Raw genomic sequence first — 14,850 nt, forward strand, 5'->3', positions numbered from 1 at the left:
ATGGCGTCAGCAGTTGCTATATCAATAATTTGTGGATACAGATATTGTATGTGCAACTACTGCAACGAGTGTTTCCATGACGTTTCGTTTTATTCAGTGTAAACATCGCCAGTTGTTGAGGTTTCTTATTCGTTTCTTGCTTGCAGTGCGGAGGAACTCTCTACATACACATTTCACTCCCTCTTTCTCACTGGTGGTGTTAATAGAAAGTATATCTGATCGAAACTATCAGGAAATCCTTAGGTAATGCGGAATTGACCACTAGATGCCACGAGTGGCCCACCCACCAACATAAAAGGAGGCGGAGAGTATTGTGTCGGCCGGCCGGAGTGGCCGTGCGGTTCTAGGCGCTACAGTCTGGAGCCGAGCGACCGCTACGGTCGCAGGTTCGAATCCTGCCTCGGCCATGGATGTGTGTGATGTCCTTAGGTTAGTTAGGTTTAAGTAGTTCTAAGTCTAGGGAACTGATGACCTCAGATGTTAAGTCCCATAGTTCTTAGAGCCATTCGAACGTTGAGTATTGCAGGGGGTATGAAACTTCCTCGCAGATTAAAACTGTGTGCCGGACCAAGACTTGCCTTTTGAGGGCAAGTGCTCTGTCATCTGATGCGAGCTACCCAAGCACGACTCACGACCAGTCTTCACAGTTCCAGTTCTGCCCGTACCTCGTCTCCCACCTTCCAAACTTCATAGAAACTTTTCTTCGGTGGGAGACGAGGGACTGGCAGAATGGGAGCTGTGAGGAGGGGTCGTGACTCATGCTTGGGTAGCTCAGATGGTAGAGCACTTGCCCGCAAAATGCTAAGGTCCCGAGTTCGAGTCTCGGTCCGGCACACAGTTTTAATCTGCCAGGGAGTTTCATATCAGCGCACACCCAGCTGCAGAACGAAAATCTCATTATTTTGCAGAGGGAGTTTGTGAAAAATCGCATGAAACCAGCGGAAGCAATAACTCGTGAGTTTCAAAGTATTACAAGCAGTCCAGCTAGCACAATGACTGTGCGTGGGGAATCAAAAAGCGCAGCAGCTCTTGTAAGCGATGCATTTCTGTAGCCATGTTAAAAGGCGCTTGAGGTGGTGTAAAGAGCGACGGCACTGGCCAGTAGACGCATGGCGACGAGCGGTTTGGAGCGATGCATCACGCTGTATACCCTGTGGAAATCCAGTGGTAGAATTAGGGTTTGGGGAATGGTTCAAAATTGTCCAAATGGCTCTGAGGACTATGGGACAACATCTGAGGTCAGCAGTCCCCTATAACTTAGAACTACTTAAACCTAACTAACACATCCATGCATGAGGCAGGATTCTAACCTGTGACCGTAGCGGTCGCGTGGTTCCAGACTGAAGCGCCTAGAACCGCTCGGCCGCACCAGCCGGCTTTGGGGAATGCCTCGAGAACTTTCTCTGCCATCATGTGTAGTGTCAACACTGTAGTACAGAGGGAGTGTATTTCGTGGTTAGCGTGTGGTCTCCTTATTGCTCTTAAGAAAACACTAAATGTGGAAGGATATGAACACATTTTACAGAATTGTGTACTGAGTACAGTAGAGATGATGGCTGTATCAGCATCCCACTGCACTCAGTCATAAAGCACCATCTGTGAGGCAATGGTTTGGGGTAACAACGTTTCCGAAATGGACTGGCCAGCCCACTGTTCTGACTCGAACCCAATGGAACACTTCGCTCCAGACCACAACGTCCAATATGACTACCTTCCCCAATTTCGACACTTGAGGAAGAATGATCTGCCAATCCTCCACATACATTCAGACATCTAATTGAAAGTGTCTGCAGCAGAGTTAAAGCAATCAAGAAGGTGTATGGTGGACACATCCCGTATTAGTGTTCACTAATAGGCGTCCGGATACATTTGCCGGCCAGTGTGGCCGAGCGGTTCTAGGCGCTTCAGTCTGGAACCGGGCGACCGCTACGGTCGCAGGTTCGAATCCTGCCTCGGACATTGATGTGTGTGATGTCCTTAGATTAGTTAGGTTTAAGTAGTTCTAAGTTCTAGGGGACTGATGACCTCAGATGTTAAGTCCCATAGTGCTCAGAGCCATTTGAACCATTTGATACTTTTCAATAGGTAGTATAAAACAAAAAACCTCACCTCTTCAGCGCACTGATACTTCCGAAATAACGTCTGCCAAATTCTTCATTTGTGATTACTTGGCGTCGATAGCTGCCATATCAATAAATTATACTGCAATACGTTTTTGCATCATGGTACACGTTTCATTTTATTCAGTTACAACATCGCCAATAGCAGGGTTTTCTCATTAGTTTCTTGCTCAGAATGTGCCAAGCACGTTCCACTACAGCAGTGGTTCCCAACCTTTCTTATATCATTACTCCTGAGTGCAATTAGACATTAGTTATACCCCCGACCTCCGCCCCCCCCCCCCCTCCTACCGCCCCTGCCGTCTGTTTCCCCGCCCCCCTCCTTTAGCACCTAACTAAACTGTAGAATGAAAGACTTTGCTTGGAACACTTTTATTTTTAAAATGATGAAAGACGAATGATGTGTGTGTGTGTGTGTGTGTGTGTGTGTGTGTGTTTATCCTCCACTTCTCCTCCTACAGGTCAAACAGAGAGAGAGGGAGAGCTAACTATCCGCAGTGAGGATAGACACTTGTTACGAAACATACTTCCCGCATTAGTCCTCCCCATTGCGGCACTTGCTTGTTCTGCACACTGCAAGCTCATTTAAAATCAACCAATTATTGTTCGTAATTTACTTGATTGCTGCACTCCTTTCGTCTGATCACAGCCACTAACAGTAATAATAATACTGTGTACAGTACAATAGTAGCCCTTATGTAGTTAGCCGGCCGCTGGTGGCCGAACGGTTCTAGACGCTTCAGTCTGGAAACGCGCGACCGCTACGGTCGCAGGTTCGAATCCTGCCTCGGGCATGGATGTGTTTGATATCCTTAGGTTAGTTAGGTTTAAGTAGTTCTAAGTTCTAGGCGACTGATGACCTGAGATGTTAAGTCCCATAGTGCTCAGAGCCATTTGAACCATTTTGAACCTTATGTAGTTACTGCTGTGTCTTGCTGTCAATTGATTCATTTTTCTGCTTCGAAGCGAACAATGAGGCAATTTCTGGACTACTGCAGGTACTATCAGCCACTTGCAGAAGACATTTTCTTGAGATATTTAGCATTTGTTACTTATACCCCTCACTTATATCATCAGCGATGTACGGGACAAAGCACAAAATAAGTGTGTAGTGGGTGGGCTATGTGAGGAACCTGTAACCTCCACTGCATTAATGCCATAATTGAGAAAAAGTTATTACTGATAACTTATATAAGCAGTATTGTGATAATGGTAATGATCTTTTGAAAATAATTTAGTTTCTTGACTGAAACAGAATCGAATCGCTTCGTTTCTACCCCTCAGAAAAAAGGAGGTCCAAAGACAAGAGTGAGTTTATTTGAAAAGTGTTCGCCCTGGACAAAAGCCTCATCACATCTTTGTGAGTTGCGGTGGTGTTGACGAGTCAATGTGTCTCCCCAACGCTTTCAGTGTCTATTGGTGACTATTTATTACACAGATGTGGTGTGAAACAGTCGATATCATTACTAGTTTCGACCGTTAGGAGTAGTTCTCGGTGACCGTGCGGTTAAAGGCGCTGCAGTCTGGAACCGCAAGACCGTTACGGTCGCAGGTTCGAATCCTGCCTCGGGCATGGATGTTTGTGATGTCCTTAGGTTAGTTAGGTTTAACTAGTTCTAAGTTCTAGGGGACTAATGACCTCAGCAGTTGAGTCCCATAGTGCTCAGAGCCATTTGAACCATTTGAAGTAGTTCTCAGTCCTTTTTAGCTTGGCTACAATCTAACATGTCAACTTTGTAGTTGTGCATGGCTGCCTCAGTATTAACAGTTTTCCTTCGAAGTGCGTTCCTTGATGCGTCTCAGCGTTCTACAGGACGAAAGCTATCGCCACACGCCGCTTATATATAGTTACAACGTTCGCTCATGTCTAACTGTAGTGCAGTTACGAGTTAAGTTATAGCGGACCACATGGCCAATTTTTTGATGTACACAAGTAATTTTTAACGTCTATAGCTGCCGAATTTTTTGTGAAACCACACAATTTTCTGTTGCACTCGAAAGAGGCTTTGAAGAGGACGTCTGGAAGTGCAATGGTTGTATGACATAAATGGCTGGGGACCCCATACGGGGTAGTTCGGCCACCTAGTGTGGATCTTTCTATTTGACGCCACTTCGGCGATCTGCATCTCGAAGATGATGAGGTGAAATGATGAGGTCAACACAAGCGCCCAATCTCCAAACGGGGAAAATTTGCGACCCGGCCGGGAATCGAACACGGGTTTTCACGATGTAGGGGCAGCAACACTAACCATTTGATCACGAGCTGGGGACTTATGGGTGGGATTTGATACAGCAGCAACCAGGTAATAGCCGCGCAGACTACTGTCCCATAAAAGTGTACCATACTGTACCAAATGTAACCAAATACGAGTACATAACGCATATACAGTTCATATATATACCCGTACAGTTGAAGGCCATCAGTCTGTGCACTCCTGTTGTAGCTAATCAGATTTTCACAACGTATATGTCAGTCGGAAAACTGGATATGGTTTTCATTTATGGAGAATGTCGCCAAATTGCTGAACCGGTAGTACGGTTGTATACAGGAAGGCATCTTGATCATTTGAAGCCCTAACTAACTGTTTTTGCAAGCACTACAAAAAAAAAGTTCAAGAAATAGGAAGTTTGGAGAAAAAAAAAAACGCAATTGAAAAAGGACTGCAGCTGATGCAAGAATTAACCAACATTTTACCAGCGGTAGCAGACAACCTAGATTTCATTACAACCAATCAGGAACTAGCGTTTGGGACCAGCCAAAGAAGTGTTCTGCGAATACTAGATTCTGACGCATTTTATTGTTTCTCACTTCACCCCATCGACAGCTTCGTAGCGACGATTTTTGGAGTTGGTTACAGTTCTCGGAATGGTATTTTCAACAGAAAATTGATGTGGAGTTTCAATGAATGATTTACGGAAGAAGCACTCTTGACAACCAATGCACTAAACTAATCTAACCGATATGCACCACTGGTCAGCCGGATGACAGAAGTGGATAAATAACAATCTTTTCCTGTCAATGTGTTGTTTGTGGTTTTCAGTATCTGCAGTTACTGAGAAATATACTGCTCAGTTATTGGAAGCCATCTGTAACACCCAATCTAAATCTCGATTGTCAAGAGTGCAGAATAATTCAGCAGTTTAACCTTTTACCCATGTGACCTTTGCCTAATGGTAGAGAACGATCGGTTTCGGCACGGGAGATAGAGCGATTAGTTTCGGATACACAGTAATATTTTGCCTCGAAATATAGGTTTCTGCAAGAATCGAGGTCATTGTAAGGTTGTACTGTATACAGTAATACATTTTCGTTGAGCGCAATGACAGTCACCATCTTCGTGTTTTACAGTTACTGACCACACAGGTCCGATACATCGAAATGTCATCACATGCTACTACAGTGATCCGCACTGCAATCCACTGGCCGGCGCGGTTGATTCGAAGGCTATTATCGGCCCACTGTATTTCTATATTCGCTTTTGGTAAAACTTCATACTTTTTCTTTCTAATTAGAACTCATAAATAATTGCTGAAGGTCAACCAACGGCGATGACATACTCGGCCGATGATAGTTCCAGTTCACCTCCCCCATCACAACAACGTCACGACATCTCACTCTGCGCTGCGACAGTCTCCCTGACCCCTTGCATTCGTCACTCGACAATCGATTCCTTACCTATGGGAGAACTATGATTAGCTCTGAGTAGGGAGCCGTGGATCCCTTCTGCGTCTCGCTGGAAAGAAAGCATTTCAAGTGTTACCAACATGACTGATGCCCCCGTTCGTTCCGTTCAGATAATTACAGACGTTCTTAAGAGGACGGTAGGAGGCAAAGGATCCGTCGCTGGGTGATCACAAACTGGTCTACACGTTCTCCAGATTCAACACGTCTTGACTTTTTATATGTGGGGAAAATTAAAAGAAGAGGTCTATAAGAAACAATTATGTTTCCTAAATTCACGAAATACGATAAACAGGGCCCAGTGTTGTGACGATTCCAGTTGAAATTTTACGCTTAATATTGTCTGTCAGATATCAGCTTACAGCTGAAGGTGAACATTTAGAGCATCTGATATTGGAATAATAATTTAAATACACGAACAGTACCTGAGGTACGAAGTTGATTACAACAGCGCAAATGTTTGTAAGAACACATCTCCTGACTGCGGGACAGTGCTTTGTGCCACGATTAACTTGTTACTACACTCCTGGAAATGGAAAAAAGAACACATTGACACCGGTGTGTCAGACCCACCATACTTGCTCCGGACACTGCGAGAGGGCTGTACAAGCAATGATCACACGCACGGCACAGCGGACACACCAGGAACTGCGGTGTTGGCCGTCGAATGGCGCTAGCTGCGCAGCATTTGTGCACCGCCGCCGTCAGTGTCAGCCAGTTTGCCGTGGCATACGGAGCTCCATCGCAGTCTTTAACACTGGTAGCATGCCGCGACAGCGTGGACGTGAACCGTATGTGCAGTTGACGGACTTTGAGCGAGGGCGTATAGTGGGCATGCGGGAGGCCGGGTGGACGTACCGCCGAATTGCTCAACACGTGGGGCGTGAGGTCTCCACAGTACATCGATGTTGCCGCCAGTGGTCGGCGGAAGGTGCACGTGCCCGTCGACCTGGGACCGGACCGCAGCGACGCACGGATGCACGCCAAGACCGTAGGATCCTACGCAGTGCCGTAGGGGACCGCACCGCCACTTACCAGCAAATTAGGGACACTGTTGCTCCTGGGGTATCGGCGAGGACCATTCGCAACCGTCTCCATGAAGCTGGGCTACGGTCCCGCACACCGTTAGGCCGTCTTCCGCTCACGCCCCAACATCGTGCAGCCCGCCTCCAGTGGTGTCGCGACAGGCGTGAATGGAGGGACGAATGGAGACGTGTCGTCTTCAGCGATGAGAGTCGCTTCTGCCTTGGTGCCAATGATGGTCGTATGCGTGTTTGGCGCCGTGCAGGTGAGCGCCACAATCAGGACTGCATACGACCGAGGCACACAGGGCCAACACCCGGCATCATGGTGTGGGGAGCGATCTCCTACACTGGCCGTACACAACTGGTGATCGTCGAGGGGACACTGAATAGTGCACGGTACATCCAAACCGTCATCGAACCCATCGTTCTACCATTCCTAGACCGGCAAGGGAACTTGCTGTTCCAACAGGACAATGCACGTCCGCATGTATCCCGTGCCACCCAACGTGCTCTAGAAGGTGTAAGTCAACTACCCTGGCCAGCAAGATCTCCGGATCTGTCCCCCATTGAGCATGTTTGGGACTGGATGAAGCGTCGTCTCACGCGGTCTGCACGTCCAGCACGAACGCTGGTCCAACTGAGGCGCCAGGTGGAAATGGCATGGCAAGCCGTTCCACAGGACTACATCCAGCATCTCTACGATCGTCTCCATGGGAGAATAGCAGCCTGCATTGCTGCGAAAGGTGGATATACACTGTACAAGTGCCGACATTGTGCATGCTCTGTTGCCTGTGTCTATGTGCCTGTGGTTCTGTCAGTGTGATCATGCGATGTATCTGACCCCAGGAATGTGTCAATAAAGTTTCCCCTTCCTGGGACAATGAATTCACGGTGTTCTTATTTCAATTTCCAAAAGTGTATTTGATCGAGTTCCACACGTTATGTCGTCGTAGTCACCTACGAAGGCTCTTTCAGTTCCATATAAAGTGTGTATAATCAATTAAAAACTGCCGGTGCCATAATTCGATAGATACATATGTTGTGCATGCCAGAAAATTTGCCATATTGCCCTTTGTATGTTAGGTAGAACCGCGACTAGATGTACAGTCGTTAGTCAAAAATACGGAAATACCACGAGGAATGCGTGCTTAAACTTCATGCGGATGCAAGCCAAATGGTTCAAATGGCTCTGAGCACTATGGGACTCAACTTCTGAGGTCATTTAGTCCCCTAGAACTTAGAACTAGTTAAACCTAACTAACCTAAGGACATCACACACATCCATGCCCGAGGCAGGATTCGAACCTGCGACCGTAGCGGTCTCGCGGTTCCAGACTGCAGCGCCTAGAACCGCACGGCCACTACGGCCGGCGATGCAAACCAAGTCTGCAGGTAGCGCTGTTGTATTTGACCACAAACGACACGTGAGCAATGTCCTCAGTAACTTACAAGTGTCAATCGTGTTGATAATAGTGTTGTGTCTAGTTGTGACAGCATTATGTCGGACCTAAGTGAATTCGAACGTGGGAAAATTGTTGGTGGTCGTATGCAGGGACTGCCGTAACCGAGGTAGCCAGATGTTCTGTGTTTCAAGAGGCACCATGTCGAAGATTTATACTGCATATATGGAAAGTGGAATCATCCGCTAAGTCACAAAGCGGACGGAAGCGTCTGTTGACTGATCGTGAAGAGCGGTGTTTCAAGAGAATTTCGCGAAATAAAAGAGATCGACAACTACAAAACTCACTGTGGAACTACACTACTGGCCATTAAAATTGCTAAACCAAGAAGAAACGCAGATGATAAACGGGTATTCATTGGACAAATATATTACACTTGAACTGACATGTGATTACATTTTCACGCAATTTGGGTGCATGGATCCTGAGAAATCAGTACCCAGAACAACCACCTCTGGCCATAAAAAAATGGTTCAAATGTCTCTGAGCACTATGGGACTCAACTGCTGTGGTCATTAGTCCACTAGAACTTAGAACTACTTAAACCTAACCAACCTAAGGACATCACACACATCCATGCCCGAGGCAGGATTTCTTGGATGGCGTTTACAGGTACAGCAGCCCATGCAGCTTCAACACGATACCACAGTTCATCAAGAGTAGTGACTGGCGTATTGTGACGAGCCAGTTGCTCCGCCACCATTGACCAGACGTTTTCAATTGGTGAGAGATCTGGAGAATGTGCTGGCCAGTGCAGCAGTCGAACACTTTCTGTACCCAGTAAGGCCCGTACAGGACCTGCAACATGGGGTCGTGCATTATCCTGCTGAAATGTAGGGTTTCGCAGGGATCGAATGAAGGGTAGACCCACGGGTCGTAACAGATCTGAAATGTAACGTCCACTGTTCAAAGTGCCGTCAATGCGAACAAGAGGTGACCGAGAAATGTAACCAATGGCTCCCCATACCATCACGTAGTGTGATACGCCTGTACAGCAATGACGAATACACGCTTCCAATGTGCGTTCACCGCGATATCGCCAAACACGGATGCGACCATCATGATGCTGTAAACAGAACCTGGATTCATCCGAAAAAAAATACGTTTTGCCATTCGTGCACCCAGGTTCGTCGTTGAGTACACCATCGCAGGCGCTCCTGTCTGTGATGTAGCGTCAAGGGTAACCGCAGCCATAGTCCATGCTGCTGCAAACGTCGTCGAACTGTTCGTGCAGATGGTTGTTGTCTTGCAAACGTCCCAATCTGCTGACTCAGGGATCGAGACGTGGCTGCACAATCAGTTACAGCCATGCGGATAAGATGCCTGTCATCTCGACTTCTAGTGATACGAGACCGTTGCGATGCAGCACGGCGTTCCGTATTACCCTCCTGAACCCACCGATTCCATATTCTGCTAACAGTCATTGGGTCTCGACCAACGCGAGCAGCAATGTCGCGATACGATAACCCGCAATCGCGATAGGCTACAATCCGACTTTTATCAAAGTCGGAAACGTGATGGTACGCATTTCTTCTCCTTGCACGAGGCATCACAACAACATTTCACCAGACAACGCCGGTCAACTGCTGTTTGTGTATGAGAAATCGGTTGGAAACTTTCCTCATGTCAGCACGTTGTAGGTGTCGCCACCGGCATCAACCTTGTGTGAATGCTCTGAGGAGCTAATCATTGGTATATCACAGCATCTTCTACCTGTCAGTTAAATTTCGCGTCTGTAGCACATCTTCGTGGTGTAGCAATTTTAATGGCCAGTAGTGTAGTTTGCCGCACTCACAAACATTGCTAGCGGCAAAACAACACGAAGTGAGCTCCAGAAGCTGGGAACTGCAGGGCGACTTGGAATTCCAGAACCACTCGTCTGTAATGTAAATGGCCATAGAATCAGCACTATGGAGCAATAGAAGAATGTCGTTTGGTCCGGTGAGTCTTGTTTCACTCCGTTTCAAACTTATGGCCGAGTTTAAATCGGAAGAATGAAACATGGCAGGGGTTCGGTGGTGATTCGGGCTGCCATATTGTGGCATCCAATGGAGACTGTGGTTACATTGCAACGTCACATTACTGTCAAGCACTGTGTGACCAGTTTGGGTGATCATGTCCATCCCATGGTCCAGGGTTTGTTATCGTGTGGTGATGCTGTGTTCGAAGACGACAGAGCCCTGTTCAACAGCTCGCATAGTCCAGGTCGGATGGATTGTTCCATCTCCCCTGGCCACAAGAGCCACAAAATCTCAACGCTCTTCGCCTTTGTGGTCTACTTTGGAGTGAAGGATTTTTGACCGCTATACACCTCCGTCATCGTTACGAGAACTTGCCAAATTTTTATAGGAAGTGTTGTATAAGATTCCCCTGAAAAACATTCGGACCCTGTACTTATCCATTTCTACGCGGATGGAACTATTTTGAATGTGAATAGTTTTCTTACACTGTATTGGGTAGGGTAATGAGCCGTGTTCGTAGTATTTTCATATTCCTGCCCACCCTCTGAAGTTATTCGTTCTGTATATATTTTTTGTAGCCTGTCTTACATCGATACAGGTGAATGACAGTCCCTTCACCTCTTATCGTTATCTTAAGTCGATACAATATAGCCGAGGGCAGCCATACTTTTATAATTATTACTGTCAGGTCCAGCAGCCGAGAAGAATCGCTGTACAGTTATACTGTGTTATTACTATAACGGAAAACCATTTCATAGTTACAAATTTTACTCTTTTCTTCACTCGATGACCAGTTTCGGGCCGAGACCCATTTTCAAACCATCGTAACACAGACAAAAATGGTATTTCCGAAGATATGAAAACCATGTCAAAAATGTGCAACGAACAGTTACAGCGCATACAGAAAGCGGTGTAACTGTTCGTCGCACGTTGTTGACATGGTTTTCACATCTTCGGAAATACCATATTTGACTACGTTATGATGATTTGAAAATGTGCAACCAACAAAAAAATGGCTCTCAGCACTATGGGACTCAACATCTGTGGTCATAAGTCCCCTAGAACTTAGAACTACTTAAACCTAACTAACCTAAGGACATCACACACATCCATGCCCGAGGCAGGATTCGAACCTGCGACCGTAGCAGTCGCGCGGTTCCTGACTGAGCGCCTAGAACCGCTAGACCACCGCGGCCGGCTTGTACAACCAACAGTTACAGCGCATACAGATAGCTGCAAGTGTTTGACATGGGTTTTACATCTTCCGAAATACCGGTTTTGACTATGTTACGATCATTTGAAAGTAGATCTCCGCCACAAACTAGTCATCGAGTGGATAAAAAAGTAAAATTTACAACTATGTACCCTCCTCCCCCTTTTTTTCCCTCATCTGTCCGAGTCCTCTCCCCCCCCACCCCCCCCACCCCACTACATCTGCCTGCCTTAGGCTGTGGTGTGTCATCTTCATGTCTACTCTACAGTGCAGTGTTTAAGTGAGTGTTCAGTATTGTGGGTGCCCCTTTTTACCTGTTGCGAACAAAAACCATACTGTCGCTAGGTGTGATTTTTTATCTCTTGCGAACAGAAACCAGACTATCGCCGTGTTTTTTAACTGTCTGTCTACTATTGTACCTCTCTACTCAGTGTGTGTCTTCATTAGCATAATTAACCCCGTTTTTATACTTTAACTTCCATAACTTTCCGCCATTTCACAGTTTTAAAAAGTCACCGTTTTTATCGCCTGTTTTTAATGTTTATTATCTTCTTATTACGTTTTTAACTATTCTGTAGGCTGAGGAGCGGCGTACTAAACTGCTGCCACTGCCAGCCCGCCCCTTCTGCGTGGGGGTGGGGAGAATCGAAACTAATTAAAGTAAAAAAAAAAAATGATGGACTGGTTATTCGTTGCACTGATCAACAGAAGTTCGTGAACGATAGCTATTCGGCTATGTTGCAAATCCATATATATATACAGGGTGAGTCACATAACGTTACCGCTGGATATATTTCGTAAACCACATCAAATACTGACGAACCGATTCCACAGACCGAACGTGAGGAGAGGGGCTAGTGTAATTGTTTAATACAAACCATACAAAAATGCACGGAAGTATGTTTTTTTAACACAAACCTACGTATTTTTTAAATGGAACCACGTTAGTTTTGTTAGCACATCTGAGCATATAAGCAAATACGTAATCAGTGCCGTTTGTTGCATTGTAAAATGTTAATTACATCCGGAGATATTGTAACCTAAAGTTGACGCTTGAGTACCACTCCTCCGTTGTTCGATCGTGTGTATCGGAGAGCACTGCAACATACATCGCGTTTCTACAGAATGATCTTCCAACGTTGCTCGAAAATGTCCCACTGGAAACGCGTCGACGTATGTGGTATCAGCATGATGGTGCACCTGCACATTCCGCAATTTACACTAGGCTGACCCTTGACAGGATGTTCGACGGCCGTTTCATAGGACGTGGAGGACGCATAAATTGGCCAGCCCGTTCTCCTGATCTTACACCTCTGGACTTCTTTCTGTGGGGTACGTCAAAGGAGAATGTGCACCGTGATGTGCCTACAACCCCAGAGGATATGAAACAACGTATTGTGGCAGCCTGCGGCGACATTACACCAGATGTACTGCGGCGTGTACGACATTCATTACGCCAGAGATTGCAATTGTGTGCAGCAAATGATGGCCACCACATTGAACATCTATTGGCCTGACATGTCGGGACACACTCTATTCCACTCCGTAATTGAAAACGGAAACCGCGTGTGTACGTGTACCTCACCCCTCATGGTAATGTACATGTGCGTCAGTGAAAAAGACCAATAAAAAGGTGTTAGCATGTGGACATAATGTGCTGTTCCAGTCTCTTCTGTACCTAAGGTCCATCACCGTTCCCTTTGGATCCCTACGTAATTCGGTGCTCTCTGATACACACGATCGAACAGCGGAGGAGTGGTACTCAAGCGTCAACTTTAGGTTTCAATATCTCAGGATGTAATTAACATTTTACAATGCAACAAACGGCACTGATTACGTATTTGTTTATATGTTCAGATGTGCTAACAAAACTAATGGGGTTCCATTTAAAAAAACGTAGGTTTGTGTTAAAAAACATACTTCCGTGCAATTTTGTATGGTTTGTATTAAACAATTACACTAGCCCCTCTCTTCACGTTCGGTCTGTGGAATCGGTTCGTCAGTATTTGATGTGGTTTACGAAATATATCCAGCGGTAACGTTAGGTGACTCACCCTGTATTGTTGTCACTCGCATAACTAAAGTATACTTTTTGTAATAATTATAACATTTCAGTGGCTCTGTTCAGGTGAGTGCATTGTCATTACTTTTACTTATATTCAGTTTAAGAGTACTTCATTTGTGAGGTTACACTCTTAGACATGGGCTCAGCCCCGTAACGTACCATAGTGTCGGTGTACTCTATGAGCTTGTCCTCGGAGACGTCATTCATCTTCTTAGCCTCCTTCAGAAGGTCGCGCAAGAAGTTCTGAAACAAAGTATTTTAGACACATACATGTTAAAACTGTTGCTGAGGGGAAAACAACTGCATTATCCATTGACGATCTCACTTTCGACACTACTACACTAAATGCGAAGTAAATGAGGTATCTGAACATGTTCAAATATACATTAAGTAACTCGCTACTTCAACTTACACTTCCTTTGATTAGCTGGGGGATCACTTGCAATGTGAAAAATACTGCATACGGCAAGTACAGTATACAATAAGGCATTTGTGGCATTATTTTGCTTGACAGAAAAATAAACGTTCGGATTCGATCCACAAACTCACCTTCAATATAGCCTATTGTTACATCAAGACCTAAAATATGCAGTGGTTCAAATTTTGGAAGACTTATGAAGGAATTTATCTTAAGCGTAAGACAATTCAAGCTGTATCTAGACTTTTCGTTGAGCTGTGCTTCATACCTTTAATGATACCGAACCTTGAACTGAGTGTTTTGAGATTAGAAACCAACGATCGGAAGTGTACATTTAGATTTTTATTGGCGCATACACGTAGAACCGTACAGTAACACGTTAAGCTACTACAAACTATCCAAAATAGCTACCGCCAGTCTAAGAACATACATCACAACAGAATCAATCGTCAGAACTGAACTGTGGGTTTCGAATCATTTCGCCCCCTGGCTTTGTACTTCACGCTATATTCTCCAACATATGAATTTCACGTGCAAGTTTACAAGTGGATATTAATAAAACTCTTCGCTCACATAATCCATCACCACTCACCCGAAGTTTGTTCTATGAACAGTCTTTTTATGTTGTGATTCGTAGGAATCTCTTTTTGGTTTAAAAGTCATGGTTAATTATAAATTTCTGCCTACGGTTATAAATTTCTTCAAATTATAATGCTGCCTGTCGCAAGCATATTTTCTCTTTATTCGTCCTGCTTTCAGGGCACTTTGTATATCCGCATGTCTGCAGATACTTGCAACGCCTTGTGCTCTTTCTTGGACAACCAACATGGACCTTTTTTTTTTTTTTTACATAAAGTTATTTAACAAATTAAACGAAACTCAGTTTTCAAGTAATTGTTTAGCTTG

The 14,850-nt window shown here is 45.4% G+C and overlaps 1 protein-coding gene across 5 annotated transcripts in view; it reads right to left on the minus strand.

Moving 5' to 3' along the window:
• The window catches only part of LOC126195153 (calbindin-32), a 996,724-nt gene that overhangs the window by 395,360 nt on the left and 586,514 nt on the right, over positions 1–14,850 (minus strand). For all 5 annotated transcript variants that reach the window (XR_007538558.1, XM_049933659.1, XM_049933660.1 and 2 more), the window contains exon 6: positions 13,686–13,769. Coding sequence is in view for 4 of the 5 variants with exons in the window: in XM_049933659.1 (XP_049789616.1) it covers positions 13,686–13,769 (84 nt within the window). In the remaining variant the exon portion in view is untranslated. The remainder of the gene's footprint in view (positions 1–13,685; positions 13,770–14,850) is intronic.

The sequence above is a fragment of the Schistocerca nitens genome, chromosome 7, assembly GCF_023898315.1.
Source record: "Schistocerca nitens isolate TAMUIC-IGC-003100 chromosome 7, iqSchNite1.1, whole genome shotgun sequence".
Taxonomy (NCBI): domain Eukaryota; kingdom Metazoa; phylum Arthropoda; class Insecta; order Orthoptera; family Acrididae; genus Schistocerca; species Schistocerca nitens.